Below are 20,329 nucleotides of genomic sequence, written 5' to 3'. Positions count from 1 at the left end.
CCACGGTCCAGCCCTGCCTCTGAGGGCCCCTTCTGCTGACCGTGATGGGAACTGAGCAGAGAGACCCCTCAGACTGTCAGTGACCAGCGTTAGATCCTGCTCAGGTCATCAATAATCAGTGTTAGACCCCCTCAAACCATCAATAACCAGTGTTAGACCCCCTCAGACTGCCAGTGACTCTGCTCAGACCATTAATAAGCAGTGTTAGACCCCCCTTAGACCATCAATAACCAGGGTTAGACCCCACTCAGACCATCAATAACCAGGGTTAGACCCCACTCAGACCATCAATAACCAATGTTAGACCCTGCTCAGACTGTCAGTGATCGGTGCTAGACTCCACTTAGACCATCAATAACCAGTGTTAGACCCCCTCAGACCATCAATAACCAGTTAGACCCCACTCAGACCATCAATAACCAGTGTTAGACCCCCCCCGACTGTGACCAGTGTTAGACCCTGCTCAGACTGTCAATAACCAGTGTTAGACCCTGCTTAGATCATCAATAACCAGTGTTAGACCCTTCTTAGATCATCAATAACCAGTGTTAGACCCTGCTTAGACTGTGACCAGTGTTAGACCCTGCTTAGACTGTGACCAGTGTTAGACCCTGCTTAGACTGTGACCAGTGTTAGACCCTGCTTAGACCATCAATAACCAGTGTTAGACCCTACTTAGACCATCAATAACCAGTGTTAGACCCTGCTTAGACCATCAATAATCAGTGTTAGACCCTGCTTAGACTGTGACCAGTGTTAGACCCTGCTTAGACCATCAGTGTCCAGTGTTAGACCCTGCTCAGACTGTCAATGCCCAGTGTTCAAGCCAAGGACTGGGTCTCAAGGTCCCTGCTGGTCCTACCATGATTTGAATTTAATAGGAAATAAATCTTGCAAACATCAGCCTTGCAATAAATCTGCCAACAGTTCCCTCCTCCCCTTCCTTCTCCTGGGGATATTTAAACCCAGAGGGACAGCCAGTGAGACTGCTTTTATCTCTGCCCACCAGCTCCCAGCTGGCTGTTATGGCCCTTAATCTGAATTAATCAGCTCCAGCTCATCCCTTCAGCTGGGTCCTGCAGCCCTGCCCTCCTGCCCCGGGTGATATCATCTCCTGCCAGCTGGGCAGCCCGGGGCAAAGGAGCTGCCACCTCCCCAGGGGATGGAGCACAGGGATGTTTACACAGGTAGAAAGTGGTAGGACAAGGAGGGAATGGCCTCCCACTGCCAGAGGGCAGGGTTAGGTGGGATATTGGGAAGGAATTCCTCCCTGGGAGGGTGGGGAGGCCCTGGCAGAGGTTGCCCAGAGAAGCTGTGGCTGCCCCTGGATCCCTGGCAGTGTCCAAGGCCAGGTTGGAGCAACCTGGGCTAGTGGGAGGTGTCCCTGCCCATGGCAGGGGTTGGGACTGGATGGTTTTTAAGGTTCCTTCCAACCTGAACCTTCTGGGATTCCCTGGCTCACTCTTTAGAGGAGTCCCTTTTCCCTCCCGACTGTGGAGAAGGCTCCAGTTTCTACCTCTGAGGGTTACATGGACTTTCTGAGGGGTGCAAGCAGTCATGGGAAAGGATGGAAAAGGCCATTTGTGCCTTGTTTACTACAAGCAGTTCCACTTGCTTCCCCCAGCAGCCCTGTCTGCCTGGTTATTTATAATTCTTCTGGGTTTTGTGTCATGGACAAATGGTATCAGGCCCTGAAGATCTTGCTGCCTACACCACCCGTGTGGTTTGTTCACAAAAAGCTTTTTCTTCCCCCTGGCTCCCATCCATAACGCAAACATGCCCAAACCCTGCTGCTGAGACAGGCAGCAGGAAAACCCCAGGGATGGGGAGGAAGGGGTGGTTTGGGTACCACTGGAAGCGACTGACAGTCGGAGTGCAAAGAAAAAAGTAATTTATTTTGTTTCTCAAAGCTTAAACACGTAAAGCTGAGCCTACTGCTCATGCTTTGCAGGTGATCACTACTTCTTTCTACATCTTTTGCCATGCAGAGCTCCCACAGCAAGTCTGGGTATTCCTGGGAAGACAACCAGGAGATGCTTCACATGTGGGCTGAGGAAAGTCCTCCTGGGATGTGAAGCATGTTGTGGTGCTGGGCAGTTCCATGCTCTGTGTCCTTCTGCCACACCAAGGCAGAGCAAGAAACAGCCAAGGCAAACGGTTTTTCGGTTCCTCTTTCCATCATGCCAAAACACAAGTCCAATTTTCCCCATCCTTAGCAGAGTTTGAATGATCCAAACACCTTCCCTACTTACTCGGCCGTGATTCCGTGGAATAGTTAAAAGATATCACTCTCTGCAGACAAACAGCAGTGCCTTGAACTTTCTGCTTGCTCACAGTGAGGATTTAGGTACCCCAGACAAAGGCTGGGACACCTCAAGGACACTGTTCCCAAAGCTCCTGTGATGCTCCATCAACAATACGTTTCTGGAATGCCATAGGCACAAATGAATTCCCTGAAGCAAAAAGCAGCTGGGAGTCAAGGTGAATATTTATTTCTAAATAAAAGCAAGTTGAATCCCTTCCCTACCCCTCCCCTTCACACACCCACAGCCCCCACAAAACACAATTCAGGGGTACAATAAATAGCAGGACCAGGAGCTAGGCAAATGTTTCAGTGTCTGTGCCACAACTTCCAGCACTGTGTCCCACCTATGGCAACACACCACACATGGCAAAAGCACGTGGGAAAGCTGACAGGAACATGCTCCACCCTTTGGAGTGTGCTCACTCCTGCAGGAGTAAGGTGGGAAGTACAGCAAGACACTCCCGGGAGGAGGCATTAGGAAAATCAGGGAAGACTGTGGAGAGAGAAGTTGGAAATGCAACTGGAAAACTCCTCCTTTTTCCTTTCAAGGCTGTTGCTATGTCCAAATATATTCCTGTGCTCAAGAGCAGGAGCACAAAGAACCACCAGCAGCCAGGCAAGATCACCTGTGTTCCCAGCCCCATTCCACATTCCTCAGGCTTACCTTTGGCAGGAGGACCATCCCTTTTACAAGGGATTCCCCACAGTGCTCAACTTCCTCAGCAGATCAGACTTTCCTCAGTGCCTGCCCTGGGCAGGCTCATCCTCTTGGAATCTCTGTTCCCATTAAAGACCCAAATGTGGATGCAATTTGATTGCAAATAAAATTGCCTTTTACGAGCAAGAATTTCCTTTTCTCTCTTCGTGGGAACAACCTCTACCAGCGTGGAATCTCCTCTGAGGAAATCCTCGAGGAAATAACATCAAGTTGTGCCAGGGGAGGGTTCGATTAGATACTAGGGGGAGGAAAAATGTCATGGGAAGGGTTTTGAAGCATTGTAAGGGGCTGCCCAGGGAGGTGGTGGAGTCACCATCCCTGGGAGCATTCAGAAAACATGTGGATGTGGCCCTTGGTTTAGTGGTGAGCACGGGGAGAAGCAGGCAGAACCAGCAGGTTTGGGACAATCAAAGGGGAATAGCTGGCCCAGTGGCCACAGTCATTTCCTCTGCTTCAGGAGGAATTGGGGTGAGGAAGGGAAGGTGCAGACAGCACAGCAGCCAGCCAGCAGCCTGCTGTGGAGGGGTGCACCCCACAGTGTCCAAGGCAGGGGAGTTTTTAAGAGCCCTCACTCTACATTTGGCAGCAATTCAGCCCCTAATTGAACAACGTGAGCATTTACATGGAGCCACCAGAAATTACCAGTTCCAGGCACAGACTAAAGACACCAACACCAAAAACTACAGTTATCCTACCAAATCAAACATGCTCAGGGGCATTTCCAAGCCTGAGGGCAGCTTGGAGCAATGCAGGCTGTGCCATCAAACATCCTCCAAATGAGCTGCACTCTGAGGCTCCCAGGGACCCCAGGCTGGTAAATATGGAGTTTATTTTATGATTTGCTACATACTCTAGAGCCAAAATGAGATGGTTCTGTGGCTACCATGCTTCAGGTCTTCATGCTTAATTCCTACACTTTAATATTCCCCCTCCTTCTCCTCTCTGAAGGAGGAGCTCTTGGCTGCAGGATTCACTTGTCCACTCTGTGAGAGACACAGCAGTCCAACCACAAAACACGTATGAAAAGAGACAGCACTCTGTGCTTTGGGGGCACAGACCCTCACACAGCCTATGCAGAGTCAGAGCTGGAACTATTTGGGATTTAGTGGAGTGATTTTCTTGGGATTATCAACTTTGAAGTCCCAATCCCAGCTCTCTGTTCATGGATGTTAAGGAGCATTTAGGTCCCCACTGGGGTTTGGCACAGGGTTCTGTAATAAATGCACAAATACCTGACAGCTTTTAGCCAAAGGATTGGATCCTGGAGCTGTAACTGTTACAGCAACACTTCTGGGCATCAGAGAGCAGCAAACACACGTCCTTTCAGGACAGCAAACCTCTGTCGCAAACGCAGCAGAAGGTTTTCATCTACAGCCAGGAAAACCTAAGCAAAGGTCAAATTCAGCAGCCCCAGGGGCCGCAGTGGCAAGGTCTGTGATGCAACTTCACCCGGCCCAGGACCCTTCCATCCTCTCGCCTGGACCAGCATCAAATCCTTCGGCACCGTCGCGGGGCCGGGAAAAACAAACCCGGGGCTGCTCGGGGGCCGGGGGAGCACCTCCTCTGCAGGGGCTGCTGTTGCCACGTGCTGGGAGGCTCCAGGGGAGGCTCTGGGTGCAGGGGAGCCCCGTGGTCACCTGTCCCTGCGCTGCAGGATGGTCACACAGCCGTGGTAGCTGGTGCAGCGCTGCAGCGGCGGCTGCGGCTCCACCAGCCCCGTCGCCGGGTCGAACGTGAACGCCTTGTCCGTGCCCTCCCCGGTCTCGTCCCGGCCACCCAGGATGTAGATCTTCCCTCCACACACCGTCAGGCCACAGCTCTCCTGGAAAGCACGAGGAAAGCTGAGAATCAGGCCTCCAGCTCCAGGCAGCTGAGCAGGGCGTTGAGTCGCTGCAATGGCCCAACTCTGCCCTGCCCGGCAGGAAGGGTGACTGATGTCTGGCTCTGGAGGGGCTGCACTCTCACTGTTTCTGTCAGAGTTTAGGCACTGGAAATGCCTCCAGCCGGTGATGGGGCTGTTGCTGTCTCTGGCGGTCCCTCAGGAACACCGAGGGCACAGGGAGCCAGGCCGTGCCTCCCTGGGAAAGCCACCTGTAAAGGTGCTTTCCTGGCGTTTTAATTCAGATCACAAGCTGTGTCCCACCATCCCTCCTCCCTGTGCCACAACTCACACTGCAGCAGGGCTGTGAGTGCCAAACTGTGGTGGCAATAAAGCAGGATACACAACCACCAGCACAGAGCAGAGCAGAGCAGTGTAACCCTCCCACTGAAACAGATGATGTGGAGAACGGTCCTCAACATCAATGGTTCCTCCCTAGAGATCAACTCCTCTGGCATTAATAGGTGGTGTAGACCCAGCTTCCCAGGAAAACTTGGGTTTGCTGTGGGAGAGCTCCTCCAAGCAGTGTGGACACTGATGGGAAGGATATGTGCTTAATTTGCTCTGCACAGGCCACGTCCATGTGCTCAGAGCCAAACCCACAGTGTGTTTGCCCTGCCTTCAACCCCCGCAAAGCACAGATGGCCACGATTCTAGAGAGAGAGAGAAGACCCAGAGCTTCTTTCCTAAAGCTCTTCCTTACCAGAGGCCCAGGGAGGGTGGCCACTTCTCTCCAGCTGTCCTTCCTGGGATCATAGCTGAAGATCTTGCTGAGGAGCCCACCCACAACATAAATGATGTTGTCCAAGCAGACAGCACTGATGCACCTCTGGTAAAATGGGGTGGGAGACAAGAGCGTCCACTTGTCATCCTTTGGATCGTAACACTGGACCTGGGAGGGGAGACACAGGGAACATGAATTCCCCGCATCCCCCTGCTTGGGGGAAGCTGCCCTTCACTGGAAATAAAAGTGCATGGGGACAGAAACACGGGTGGGAGCTCCAACCCCCCGGAGGGGTGAGCAAAGCCACGAGGGGTTCTGGCATTCCCTCCTGCACTCCAGTGTCCCAGACAAACTGCAAGCCCCAGGGTGGCTGTGCTTGACCCAGGCAGCATTTGGAGATGGAGATAAGATGCACTGACAGCTCGTCCTGCAGCTCAGGAGACCAGAAGCATCGTGTCTGCCTTGTAGATGCACGGCCAGGCACGAGGAGAGTGTTGCTGCTGATCTGAAGTGAACACCCACGGTGTGGAGGGTTTGTTCCAGTAATGTCTCAGGGCTGACCAGGCTCTACAGAAAGCACATCTAATACACTGTCACCTCCTGACACCTTCCCTCTCTGGTCCCCAAGTCTCACTGGCTTCTGTTTCACTTCATGACTTCTCATCTTATTGTAACAGAGCTTCCATCAGTCTTCAAAAAAACCCAAAAAGGCACTCTTGTAACTCAGGGACAACCCCGTTTCCCTCCAGGTTCCCTGCCAAACCTTGTTTTTCAGGTCTCTGCCCATCCCTGATGGCCCAGCAATACCTTGTCCGTGTTGGAGGTGTCGTCCACAGCCCCTCCCAGCACGTAGAGCCTGTTGAGGCAGGACACCACGGCGGCCGAGCTCACAGCCTGGGGCAGCGGGGCCAAGCTGGACCAGCTGTTGGAGAAGGTGTCGTAGCACTCCACGCTGGAGAGGCGGTAGAAGCCATCGAAGCCCCCCACGGCGTAGATCTGCCACAAAAGGAGCACAGCAAGGGGATTAGGAACTCCTGGAGGCTACCCTCTCATGGGGTGTGTGAGGGGAGGGGAGGACTTGGCCAGAGTGACAGAGCCACAGTAACACCTCTGAAGGTCCCTCCCCACACAAACCATGCCATGAAACACCCCACACTGCACAGGTTTCACCCAAAGACTTCACACGGCTGCCTGCAGAAGTGTGGCACCGTCCCACAGTGGATCTTACTGACACAACTTCATGTGGGGCTGTTTCTGAAACAGTGACATCTTGGCTATGGCCCAGTTGTGCTCCCATCAAAACCATCTCTAAATGAGTCACAGAATGGCAGAATGGCTTGGGTTGGAAGGGATATTAAAGGTCATCCAGTCCCACCCCCTGCCATGGGCAGGGACACTTTCCCCTATCCCAGGTTGCTCCAAGCCCCATCCAACCTGGCCTTGGACACTTCCAGGGATGGGGCAGCCACAGCTTCTTTGGGCAACCTGTGCCAGGGCCTCCCCACCCTCATGATGACCCTGAATACAAACGCTGACAGTTCCTCGTTGTCCAGGGCAGCAGGAGAAGTGGGGACAGTGCTCCACGTGGCTCCTTCCCAAATCCAGGCCGTTGCTCACCTTGCCCTGGAGCGTTGCCATCTTGTGCCTCCACCGGCCCTTCTGCAGACAGGCCACCTTGATCCAGACGTTCAGCTGGGAGCTCAGCACCCAGACATCACTGCTGCTGATGTGCCCTCCTGGAAAGCAGAGGGATGGAGGGCTGGTGCGATCCCAAGGACAGCCCCATCACCTCCCTGCACCACAGCACTGCACAGCTCCCCCAGGCAATGGAGCAGCCATGGCCAGAACGTGGTTGTGGGGTTATGGCCATGTAAACCCAGCTTCCCAAGGGAGGTTCTGCCTGGTATTCAAGGCCCTGTTACACTGTTCCATCCCTCTCACAGAACTCATCTGACAGTCACTGTATTTCAACTGAGGGACAGGCAGGGACTCGGATGTTTTAGGAAACCCCTTCTGACAGCACCCACCAAAACCAGCTCATTCCACAGCTGGACACTCTTGACAGATGCCCATCAGAAGGGAAGGGGTTTTTAACACTGCCATCCTGCCCCCTCAAAAGTGAAACTATTCCTTGGGACAGAAAAATCCAAACCACCCAAGGATAACCTTCACCGAGAAGTGATTTTGCTCCAAAGCTGGGACACACGTGAAGGACTCCTGGTGAACAGACCTAAGGAGTGCCTGTCCAAGCAGAGTTTGTGCTGTTCTTTGTCCCCAGGAAGGGACCACCTGGCCCCAGGAAGCCCACCAGGCTTTCTCACCTGAGATGTACACGTCATTCTTCAGTGTGCAGGCAGCAAACTCTGACTTGGTGTACCCGGGCACGCTGGAGAGGGCTGTCCACTGCCTGCTCTTGGGGTGGTACAGGTCTGTGAAGGGCAGCTTCAGGAGACCCTTCTTGTCACAGCCCCCAATGACCACGATGACCTCTGCCAGCTCCATGAACCTGCACCAGGAAGGGCAGGGGTGAGTGCTGGGCCAGGCCACTCCTTTCCAGCATCCCTCCCGTCCTATTTGGGACATCCCAGGGAAGGCAAAGCCCTCTGCTGCTTCAGCTACTGATCTGCTGGGCAAATCATTTCACCCCTGCACCATCAGATCAAAGGCACCTCGCAGCTCGGGTGGGAAAAGCTCCAGAGTGCACAGGGAAGGGAAGTGGGAATGACCTCTACAAGCCCACAGTGACACTGGCTCCTGCCATTCCCCCTCCCCCTTCCAGCACAGTCAGACCCAATAATCCTCAGGAGTGTGCAAAGCCACTCCTGGCAGCCTGCCTGGGGCGAGCTTTCTGCCTGGAGAGAGAAGTGCTTCCAGGAAATCTCTCTCCCTTTCCAGCCCTAATAGCAGCGAGCAGACGAGACAGACGGCAGGGGAAGGCAAGTCCTGCCAAGTAGGAGGTGGTGAGAAAAGAACCTCTCTGCGAGAAGGGAGGGGCCAGGAAGGAGGAGGATGAAAGAGGATTTGAAAGGCTTGGTCCAATCCTCAGCTCCTCCATGCTTTGTGCAGGCTGAGACAATTCCCTACAGACCAAAGCTGCCTGGGCCAGCATCTCTTTACCTTCTGGTTGTTCATCAGTAAATCAATGGACAGAAAAAAACATAACAATTTGGGCATGCCTAGGTGGGTCCCACGGCAGTAACTGCTTTTCCCCCCCGGATACTAATTCCTGACCCTGCAGCAATGCCTTTGAGTTAAGCACCGTGCTGATGGCCAGCAGGGCTGAGATTGCTCCAAGCCTTCCTCTTAATAGTCTGGAGAAGGTGAGGGAGAGATCCAAAGAGGTGAAAGGAGACCAGTGGCAGAGCTGGGAATGGAAAACAGGTCTCAACCCAGTGCTCTGCCCTTCGGGGGAAGCAGATGGAAATAAAGAGCTTAAAACACCCCTTCCTGCCCTTAGTCTGGACACTTCCCTGGATGGGATAATTGGACACTGCTGTGATAAGAGCACAATGCAAACAAAAAGCATCACGTGCATTAAATTCCACAGGAATCCTTTAAGGCAGGCAAACAACTCCAGTGCTTCATTTCAGGAGCAAGGAGGCCAAAAGCGAGGCAATTGGTGGGGGAAAAAGTTAAAAAAAGGAAAACAAACAACCCAAGAACCACGAACTACAGGAATCATCAGACTGTGAGATCCATCAGCTTGGTCCATGCTGGCCATGGAAGCTGGGGCTGTTTTACCTCCGGGGCCTGGAGCGCAGGGAGCTGACCTCGTTCCCCAGGATGTAGCACTTGCGGGCCTCGTGCAGGAGGGGAATGCACTCCTTGGAGTCCTGGATGAGCCCGTCCATCTCCACCTTCTCCAGGAAGTAGGTGGGGCTGAGCAGGGGCAGGCGCACGTGCTCCAGGAGCTCCCTGAGGGCCCCCTTCCTGGCGGGCACGTCGTGCCGCACCCAGCGCATCACCGCCTCGAACACCACCTCCTCCCTGGGCACCACCAGCTGCTCGTCGGACAGGTACCCCACCAGCTCCTTCACCCCCATCTCCAGGAACTCCTCGTGGCACGACACCTCCACAAAACACTCCAGCAGGAACCTCCTGCTCTTCTCCGTCAGGGACGCGATGGAGAAGGAGTCGGCGAACTTCATGATGCCCAGGCAGTTGCACGGGTGCAGCTGGCCCTCCAGGAAGGTGACGCAGGCATCCCTGAGCTTGGAGATCTGCAGCAGGTCAGACAGCTCCAAGATGCCCTCGACGTTGTCCTCCTGGATGACGATGTTCCCCCCGTACATATAATCCAGGAGGAGGGACATGGTGGAGGCGGAGATCTTCTGGATGTTGATGATGTCCTCGTGGCCTTCCTTGAGGTCGCCACCGAACATGGCCCTGAAGTAGGTGCTGTTGGCTGACAGGGTGGCACGGTGGCAGGGGAATTCCTGCCCGTCGATCAGCAGCACCACATCGGTGAAGGTGCCGCTGTGCCGGTAGGAGTTGAGGGTCTGCAGGATTTGCTCGGCGTGGCAGGACCCACTGCACAGCTTCATGTGCAGCTTGGCCTTGCCTGGGTCCCGGGGCACGTTTTCCAGGCTGCTTGTCCTGAAACTGGATTCCTCCTTCATCACTCGGTGCATCCTGCTTGGGAAGAAGGGTCGGAGATGGGAGATCAGCACACTGTTCAACCAGGGGAACAGGGACAGGAGATCAGCACACTGTTCAACCAGGGGCAGGAGATCAGCACACTGTTCAACCAGGGAAGCAGGGACAGGAGATCAGCACACTGTTCAACCAGGGAAGCAGGGACAGGACATGGGAGATCAGCACACTGTTCAACCAGGGAAGCAGGGACAGGACATGGGAGATCAGCACACTGTTCAACCAGGGAAGCAGGGACAGGACATGGGAGATCAGCACACTGTTCAACCAGGGAAGCAGGGACAGGACATCAGGACACTGTTCAACCAGGGAAGCAGGGACAGGACATCAGCACACTGTTCAAACATCTGCCTGCAATGCTCAACATCATGGTTCTGCACCTTCCTCAGTGCCACGAGGAAGTAGAGAATCCAGCCAAAATCTAGTCAGACCCTGCCCCCTCACCCCCACACAACTCCTCCTCAGTAGCAACACTTCCTCCAAACCACAGCACAGCCAAGGGCACTGGGATATTCCCAATCCAGCCCCATCCTTGCAGGCAAACTGCTGCTTTCAGGAGAAATTCCTTCTAAGGCTGCTGCCTTGCCCAACCTGTGCAGTGCTGCCACCTCAAGACCCTTTCCTTTCTTTTTGGTGTCTCCCAGCTGTCAGTAACTGATTTCCTCATCCTCTCAGGTGCCCCACAGTACAGCCCAGCCGAGAGCAATGCAGTATTTTGACTTTGACCCATCCTGTTTCCCCACACTGCAGGCAAAAATGCAGAGGTAAGGCTGTGGTTCTGAGGTTTGCCAAAGGTAGCTACGACATGACCTGCCCAAAACCCGGGCAGATGCTACATCTGACGTCCCTTTCTGCTTGATGTGGTCTCCAGATGATTTTTAATATCTCCTGAACGACTTCATGAAGTGATTGCAACGAAGTACAGCAGACTGCTCTCACTCAAGCTCCAAGAGTTCACAGCTCACACTGATGGCACAAGCAGCAGGACCCAGCCCTGAGCCAGAGTGGAGCTCCTGCTCACAGCTTCTCCCACAGCCAGGTACGTTTTACATTGCTTTTCTGAGGCTCTTTGACAGCAAAGAGCCCATCTGGGCGGGGCTCAGGCTCTGCTCTTAGTCTCTCTCCCCAGTCAGGCTCTGGCAGGAGCCCAAGTCTCCACTGGGGTGACAAGTTACCAGAAAATCAGTGGCTTTGTGAAGTCCACACGCTCCCTGCAGGAGGGCAGGGAGCACATCCCCCGAGGGGGATCACCTTGAATTTATTTTGAGTTAAACCCCCGTCTTAGCCCTAGTCCTTCATCTGTTCCTACACCTGCATCTCCTGGGCAGCCACATGTGCCCGTGGACCACAAAGTGCTCAGGTTCCCTCCTCCAGAGGACACCTCCTGGCTGCCCCTGCAGCGGGGGTGTGGGACAACCAACCCCAGCCCGAGAAAGCATCCCTGTATATCCCTTGTGCCTTGAGAACCCACCCTGGCAGCGGGAAAACACCTTTGCCGGTGCCTCCAGGGAGCTGCAGAGACCTGAAGAGCAGCGAAGCAGCACGACGAGCCCTACCTGAACACCTCAGAACCCCCCCGGGACTGGGTGAAGGCTCCAAACACCCTGACGGGTGCTCGGAGCTGCAATTAGTCATTACAGAGGGATTTGGGGAAGTCCCACCAAGGGCAGCTCCCCGGAGGTGCCTTTGCAGAGAGCTCGGCACGCTCTGTTGTCCTGCTGACACACGCGGTCCCGGCCGAGCAGGGAAAATAGATGGATATCCCCACGCTTCTCCCTGACCCATACGCATTTCCCAGCCATCAGGGGCACGCATGGGGAAGGGACAGCTCAGGCTGAGCTCCTCAGAGAGAGTCACACCGCTCTCCCCTCGCAGTGAATCCAAATGCCCTTCCCCAGCCCACATCCTCGCTGTCTACCCACGAGACAAACGCTGCCAACTCCAAAGAGGAGTGTGTTTGCCCCACTGCCCTCCCTCTGCATCCAGTTCCCACGCAGCAGCAAATGCTGCTTTCGGGAGTTTTTTAGCAAGCCAGAAAAAAGTCCCGCGTTAAAAAGCCCGACGTCACCTGACACAAGTTGTGCTCTCCAGGTGGGACCCAGCGCAGACTCAATTCCCTCCCGGAGATCTCCCATCCACGCTGGAGCCCTGCAGGGTCCCCTCGGCAAAGCTCAGCCCTCCCGCAGAAACGCGGGGGGGAAGCACAAAAGCATCCCCTTTATCCTCCCTGGCGGGGAGGTGGGGGAGAAATCCGCTTTTGTTCCTCCTGAATGACATGCCAGGGAGCTGCTACGGGGCATGAGCCGCGCAGCTGTCAGCGACAGCCAGGGAGGAGCCGGCACGCAGGGAAAAGCCAGCCCAGCTCGGGGAAAATACGGCACCCGGGGCAGCTTAGGAGGGCCGAGCCATCTGGAGAGCAAACCGAGGTCCAGGTGGAACGATTCATTTCATGGAGATTCCGCCTTGCTGGAAACGCCACTAAAGCCGATAAATAAAACGCGGCTGAAAGGAAGAGCAGAAAGGCTGGTGGAGCGGACCGGGTCAGGGAGGAGCTGCATCCCCCTCATTAACGGGTGATAATTAGGTAATTATGGCCCCGAGGATGGCGAGGACAGAAGGGGAGCTTTGCCCCGTGTGGCTTTCGCACCCTCCCCTCTAACTCGATCCCAGTTGGGTGGATTTTTAAATGCTCCGTGGCAGGGATCAAAGCAGCCCTGGGGGAGCTCCACAGAGTTCCCCCTTGTGCCGAAGATTGTCACACCCCTAAGGTGGCACAGCCCAGCCTTTCCTCCCCTGCCCAGCATCGCTTTGAACAACCTGTATTATTCTACACAGGACAAAAGAGAAATATTAATAAACCTGCGTGTCATCCCTGTGAAGCTGCCTTTCCGTGCTTCCTGGCAGGGTTCTTCCCGCCCCTCTCCCATCGCTGGGATGCAAGGCACAAGCTGGCATCCCGCTTGCTCCCAGCATTTGCATACGAATCCCTGGCAACCTGGAAGGGACTGTGGTTTCCCAGCCAGCACAGAGGGCTCTCAGGGTTGTGGGATTTGCTCTCAGGATCTCCCATCCCGATGGAGTTGGCCCTACCAGGCTGCACTGCCCGGGGCTGGATGGAGCACGGGGATGGCAGATGGAGATGACCAGGAGCAGGTCACTGAGACAAAGGGAAAAGCCCTTAAGATCACAGAGTCCACGTTGTCAGGACAGCCTCCTCTCCCCCTCAGCCATTCAGCAGATGGAAAGGGTTGTCACCATCCTCCAGGAGAAGAGACAAAAGCACAAGAGCCAAAAGGAGGAGTAAGGGCAGAGACATAACTAGGACAGAAACAGGGCCCAGAAGGAAGAGAGGGAGAAAATTAAGAGCCTTAAGAGGGGGGAAAAAACCCCATCTCGGTTTCCTGTTTCACATATGGTCAGTACTCACGTGGAACTCGAGACTCAGTCAGGAGGTTCAGCCAAGAAGAGGTTGTTGCACCGGGAGTCCAGGAGAAGAGGCACCAGCCTTCAGCCTCGTGCTGCTGCTGCTCCCACCATGGCTGGGCTTTTCCAGCTGAGGCTGGGCTTCCAAAGCTCCCAAGCATCCCAGCATATCAAGGCTGTGGAGATCCTTCTTGTGGCAGCTGTGTGAGCCTTGGCCGTGGCCACACCAGCACCCCTTCCCAGACCCCAACTCTGGCAAATTTAAAGGACTGGAAAGGTTCCCAGACACCACAAGAACCACCCCAGCTGAACCACTAAGCTCCTATTGAAGAGGGCAGTTTTAGAGAGAGAGAGAGGGAAAAAAAAAAAAAAGAGTTCAATAGTACAATGTTGGCTGTCCCAAGGCCTTTGGGCTTTGGGCCAGCAACAAACCCTCAGCTCCTTTATTTGAGTGACAGACACACAAATGAGACAGGACTCTCATTTCCCCCCTTTCCACTTTCCCCTGCCTTTCCCTAGGGTACAGCAAGGACAGCCCCCAGTCAGGGATTATCCAACACTGTGGATATCAGGAGCTCTATCCCTTTCCCTAGGGCAGTTTTTACATGGAACACTCAATTATATCCCCAAAGCCACGGCACAGGACTGACTACCCATCACCAAGCAGGGAGACAGGGCTGTGTGTGCTTTAATCCCTTTCAAAATCACTTAAGTGTCGTTCACGTCCAAGGGCCAAAATTGAATATGAACAAAGATTCCTCCCACACCAAAGGTGCCCGCCCAGAAAGCTCTTGCTGTGCTCGTAGTGCCCAGAGTGCTGCACCAACAGCAGGGGAGAGATGGAGGGTCAGGCCTTTCTTTCCTGGCTGGAAGGGCAGTCGATTGTGGGCAGAAGCCCCAATCCTAAATCGGCCATCCGAGGGCCAAATCTGAACATGGATGAAGATTCCTCCCCTCCTGCCCTCTTGCTGGGCACTCCATGGGCAGCAAGAGCTTTCTGTGGTGGCACCTTCCTTCTGAGAGGAATCTTCATTTGTATCAGTTCTGGAGAGGTGGGACTGGCTATTGCAGCACAGGGTTGAAGCAGTGGGACAGCAACCCTGTGCCCCAGGACAGAAAGCCTGGGAGCTTTGGCTTTCAGGTGCAGTTGTTGGGGCAGCCTGGGCAGTCCGTGGGCAGCCAGGGCTTTCTGTGCTGGCACCTTTTCCCTGCGAGGAATCCTCATTTGGATCGGGTTTGGATCGGGTGGCTGGCAATGGCAGGGAGGGGCTGACCAAAGGGGCCAGCAGCCCTGTTTTCCAGGACAGAAAGCCTGGGAGCTTTGGCTTTCAGGTGCAGTGTGTGGCACAACCTGGGCACTCCGTGGGCAGCCAGGGCTTTCTGTGCTGGCACCTTTTCCCTGCGAGGAATCCTCATTTGTATGGGTTTTAGGGAGGGGCGACTGGCAATTGCAGCGCAGGGCTGAACCAAGGGGACAGCAGTCCTGTGCCCCAGGAAAGAAAGGCTGGGAGCTTTGGCTTTCAGGTGGAGTTGTTGGGCAGCCTGGGTACACCATGCACAGCAAGAGCTTTCTGTCGTGGCAGCTTTTGTCGGAGAGAAATCTTCCTCTCTATGGAATTTTTGGAATCGGGCTGGCGGTTGCACCTTAGGGCTGAAAAAAGCAAACAACCACCCTTATCCCCAGGAAAGAAGGCATGAAAACTTTGGGTCTCAGGTGCAGTTGTTGGGCCAGCCTGGGCACTCCGTGGACTGCAATAACTTGGTGTTTTACCACTTGTTGTCTGGGTGGCACCTTCGTCCCAATGGAATTTTGGGAGTCAGGCTGGCAACTGCGGCGCAGGGCCGAAAAAAGCAAAGAACAGCCCCTATACCCAGGAAAGAGAGCCTGTAAGCTTTGGCTTTCAGGTGCAGTTGGTCGGCGAGCCTGGGCACTCCATGGGCTGTCAGAGGTTTTTGTCCTGGCACCTTTGGTCTGAGAGGAACGTTCGCCCATATGGAATTTTGGGAGTTAGGGCGGCATTTGCGGCAAAGGGCTGAAAAAAGCAAACAACAGCCCTTATCCCCAGCAAAGAAAGCCTGCAACCTTTGGTTTTCTGGTGCAGGTGGTGGGCCAGCCTGGGCACTCCATAGGCAGCAAGAGCTTTCTGTGGTGGCACCTTTTGTCTTGGAGGAATCTTTGCCCGTCTGCAATTTCGGCGGTCGGACTGCAGTTTCAGTGCTGGGCTCCTGCAAGCAAACGTTGGACCTTCCACCCACAAGAGAAACCCTGTAAGCTTTGGCCTTCAGTTGCAGTTGGTGGGGCAGCCTGGGCACTCCGTGGGCACCAAGATCTTTTTGCTGTTAACCTAGACAGAAAGTGCAATGAAGGAGAAACAAGATTTGTATCTTAAAAATGTAATTTCTTTTAAAACATAAACATAGCCCTTGCTCACACATCTAGGTACAAGATGTCAGACAAAGACAAGCAGTTGTTATAAAAAGGGATATCTGCATGCAACTATAGTGCAGGTTTTTTGTATAGACAAAAATAAATCAAATCAAATCCCTTTAAAAGATAAATTGCTACTGCAATTCATCTGGGGAAAGGGGGTGATTAGACACAATAGATGAAATTACTTAACATTCTGAATACAGATAATTTATATTCCACTATAATAATCTGTCAGTAATCAGTACTCTCTACCACTTCTTCCATAGTTAGAAACTTTGGGATTGAGTTTATCAATAGAATAGCAATGTCTTGCTGTATCCAGGGACTTGTTTAAATTTTATCTGATAAATGTGGAAAAAAATGAATTTACATTTGTGAACTTGGATAAAGTAAAATTCATAAATGGGAGCTTAAAAGGTACTACAGAGCTTTGTGAAGCTCTGTGAAAGTTCTGTGAACCCTGTGAAAGTTCTGTGAAGCTCTGTGAACCCTGTGAAAGTTCTGTGGACAAGATGAAAAATCCAGAGCTCACAATTTCGTGCTTAATGAGCAGCAAAGTTAAGCATCCTGTAAGACACCTGATGAATCGTGCCCTTTGGATATAAAAGCTTTCTGTTGGTATTTTTTCCCTTCAGCTTCAAAAACTGGAAGTCTCTGTATTTCAGTTTCTGAAACGTGGTCTTCCCAGAAATGCATTTTCCCAAAAAGAGAATTAAGGCAGGCAAGCATTTCGGGTATTCTTCTTCAATAATCTCTCATGAAAAACTACCATTTTCTGTCATCAACTCACTGTAAAGCAGCTCCAGACTTATTGTGGCCAGTAAGCCTCAAGGATAAATTCATATTAAATTCTGAAAAAATGAAATGGACATGAAAAAGGAAAAATACCCATCAAAAACAACATGGGAAGGCCCTCAGCACCACACAAGGGTTATGTGACAGATTGTGATTTACAGTGAGTGTGCTGGTTAAAGGTCTCTGCATGTAGATTATATGAAGTACAATAGGCCATGCAAAATGAGCAGGAAGTAGCATAGGGATTTTTTACATGAGAATTGGAGGGACCTAAAAAAGAAAAATCTGGCACATTTATATTTACCTAAGTTTGTGTTTCCTCGAAGAGTTGGATTCTGTCTCTCTGGCTTGTAACCTACATGTTGCTACAATGCATAACATTTTAATTATGTGGTCCCTTTGCCAGCACTACAAGTCTGGCTTCATTCAAAAGGTTTTTACCTTTGAATTGTTGGTGTTCAGCATCGTCACATCCACTAGATGTCACTCAATAGTCATAATTTGCAGCGTTGACATAAACACACACAAAAAAAGAGGGCAACAAATTTTTTCTTCAGACTCAGAATAATGTTCTTTTAAAAAAATGTTGTGGTCACTGTTTAAAATCGTGTTGTCTGAAAGATTTTCATCGTCACTTCAAAAATGATAACTTCAAGCTGATCCCATCAGAAGCCCTGGTTGCCATCTGAAAGTTGCGTATTCCTTTAATAAATGTGCTTCTTCTTGGAGTGTGATGGGCTTGATGCTAATGGATAATTGTGCCTCTGGACCATGAACACACTGATCAACATTTCAATCTGCATAATGCCTGATGACATTGATCTTCAGCGCTGTTGTTTTCTAGGTTATATGTTCATGTCCTGTGGGGTTTTACCCTTAAGAGTTGTTTTGAATCACATCTCCCAAAAACATCCATTTACCAGGATGGACGGAGCCTGCCTTAAGCTGCTTGCAGTGGTGTGTTTCTACCTGGACATTCTCTAGCTCCCAGTTCCAGGCATTTGTTCTCATATGCCTTTCAGGACTGAAATCACATCACAGTGCACTTGACAGTTCTTGAGAAACTAAACAAAGAAGTTGCTCTCTAGCCTTCAAAGATTTTATTGTCTTCTTCCATACTCCCTCTGGCTTCCAAACAGCCTTTTCAAAATACAGGTACTAAAACTGTTCCCAGCATTGTAGCACCAAAACCACTACATATGGGGAGAAAACAGCTTCACACCCTTCACCTGCTTATTACTGTTTTATATCATTTTCTTTCAGAAAGAGGCTTATAACTTTGTTATGATGTATTTGGTTCTTATTTCAGGGCTACCTCGCTGCCCTACCTTTTACTAGATTTGTATTTTCCCTGATGTTGCTGGTGTCCCTCATGAATTCCTATGTTCAGTGTATATTGACAGTTCATTTATTCCCCCGGAGCCCAAAGGAATACTCTCTATCTGAGGAAGCCATAAAACTTTATCATCTCTTGCCCTAATCACCAGCAACAGTGACATTTTCAAACATGCACTGCAAAGACAGGCAACAAATTCTGCTCAAGTTGGATATTCAACCCCAAAGCTCAGAGCAAGGAATGCTAAAAGTGTTTATTTACTATTCTATGCAAATTTCTCCTGACATGCAAATTAAACTCGCTGTGTAATTTGCATAAGGAGCCTTTGTGAAAGGCCACAGCCAGGTGGGCTCCCCTGTACCAGGATGCTTCAAACATACAATGAATGATACTTTTGGACCAACTCACATTAAATTCTTGCATTGATGTAGGGTTCCAAGAGCTTCCTTGATCACATGGAAAACAGTCACAGAATAATAAATTTTGTAACTGATTATTGCAAGGGCAGGACAAAAAAAAAAAAAAAAAAAAAAGAAGAAAAGAAAACATATGGATGGTACAGAACTAAATACTTTTTTTTCCAACCTCTGTTATTCCCTTTCTCTTTTGTCACCAGAGTTTTAACACATAAAGCATGCTGTTTGGCAAATCTATCAGAGGGTGCTAACAAGGGAAATAACTAACGTGCCTTTTGATGGTAGAGGAAAACAGATGCTGAAGTGAGCTGGAATTCTTGTTTCTAATGCTGTTTCTGGTGAACCTTGATCTTCTTTCCTCAAGACAAAGCAAGTTTGAAAGGGGCAGAAAGTAAAAAGAACTGTGGAGATTAAAAAAAACGCAGCTCAGTTTCCGAGGCCGTCTCTCACTTGCTATCAGAGGGTGGTGAGTTCCCAGCACTACTTCTTACCTCTTGTGAGTAGGTCTGACACACCTCCACAAATCAGGATATTTTGCTTGAGAAAAGCAAACCAGTCCTAGCTACCAAAGCTGAACTCTTGAACAAGAGCAAAAGGAGGGGAAGAGAAGGGAAGAAATACACAACACACTGGGAAACAGGGGAAAAACAAAAAAAGAGGGGGCAGGTGGGGACAAAAAAAGTGAGATCAGGACTTCGGGTCTCATAGTCTGGCACTGACTAGGATTTTGTTGAAGCCAGTGGAGATAGTGGTGACATGGGGGTCCCTTTCAGCTCCCCAGTGCAATCAGGACATGGTTCAAGAGAAGGTGCAGTTGTGCTGTACTTTTGATACGAGGGCTCACTGTCCTCTGGCCCTCTCCAGCAGCACTGTTGCTCTCTGGACGTGAGGACAGAATGATGGATTGGATAGCTCAAGCTTTCATTACTCTGGTTACTGTTTGAGTGAATTCTCAGCTCACCAACATCACTCCATCAACTTTATCCACTACGCCAGCTATTTACCCGCCTTAATATTACCACATTTGGTCTGCTTGTTTGGACTGGGCTAATTCACATTCACATCTGTCGACTTTGAGCTCTGAAAAAAACTGAAGCATTTTTTTTCCTTTAGAAGGCCTAAAGAAGCAGTACCCAAGGAAATAGGTTTTGAGGCCCCATGATACGACAACTGGAACTGCACATCTTTTTAATCCAAACCATGGGACTGCATTTGCTGTAAGGCAAAATTATTTACTCCTGGGAAATTTGGAACAAAACAGGTGGGAGCTGCAATGTTTCACAGTTTTGTTTAGAGTGAGGCATATTTCAAGTCACCTGGAGACTCCAAACAAAACAGAGGTTGTACAAACAAGCACAGAAGTGGTTTCTCCTCCGCAGAGTTATTATGGTACAGAAGTGGACACACAGTCAAGAAGCACAAGGAAAAACCATTCCAAATTGTCCCAAGTCAATGAGCCATTCAATAGATTTCTGGATTCCAGTTCAATGCTTTATCTGTCCCACACTGATAGGAAATGAGTATTGAGGGAAATCTTACTGCTCTTTGAAATAATGGAGATATGCTTTTCTGGTAGTTAACTCAATGCAGACTCTATTTTCTGAACAGCAGTAGATGTGTCAGCTGGCTTACCTGGCTGATGTATTTGA

The 20,329-nt window shown here is 51.3% G+C and overlaps 1 protein-coding gene across 1 annotated transcript; it reads right to left on the bottom strand.

The window, feature by feature from the left end:
- Positions 1-1,874: 1,874 nt before the first annotated feature.
- On the bottom strand, positions 1,875-12,808 carry KLHL35 (kelch like family member 35). The gene is made up of 7 exons (XM_032681028.1): positions 12,348-12,808; positions 9,368-10,258; positions 7,948-8,132; positions 7,244-7,362; positions 6,434-6,622; positions 5,606-5,794; positions 1,875-4,845 (listed from the first exon to the last, which is right to left on the bottom strand). Exons 2-7 carry the CDS (start codon positions 10,255-10,257, stop codon positions 4,657-4,659), a joined length of 1,761 nt encoding a protein of 586 aa, XP_032536919.1. The 5' UTR covers position 10,258; positions 12,348-12,808; the 3' UTR covers positions 1,875-4,656.
- Positions 12,809-20,329: the final 7,521 nt, after the last annotated feature.

The sequence above is a fragment of the Chiroxiphia lanceolata genome, chromosome 2 (genome assembly GCF_009829145.1).
Source record: "Chiroxiphia lanceolata isolate bChiLan1 chromosome 2, bChiLan1.pri, whole genome shotgun sequence".
Lineage (NCBI taxonomy): Eukaryota > Metazoa > Chordata > Aves > Passeriformes > Pipridae > Chiroxiphia > Chiroxiphia lanceolata.
The sequence above is the reverse complement of the archived record's forward strand: the minus strand, read 5'-3'. Positions and strand labels throughout refer to the sequence as shown.

Excerpts from the sequence above, each read along its gene's own strand:
- KLHL35 (XM_032681028.1), bottom strand. The coding sequence starts at position 10,257 with ATGCACCGAGTGATGAAGGAGGAATCCAGTTTCAGGACAAGCAGCCTG. Across the intron at positions 8,133-9,367 it reads CTGCGCTCCAGGCCCCGGAG|GTTCATGGAGCTGGCAGAGG; the intron begins GTAAAACAGCCC and ends TTCCTGGTGCAG. Across the intron at positions 7,363-7,947 it reads GAATGACGTGTACATCTCAG|GAGGGCACATCAGCAGCAGT; the intron begins GTGAGAAAGCCT and ends TCTGCTTTCCAG.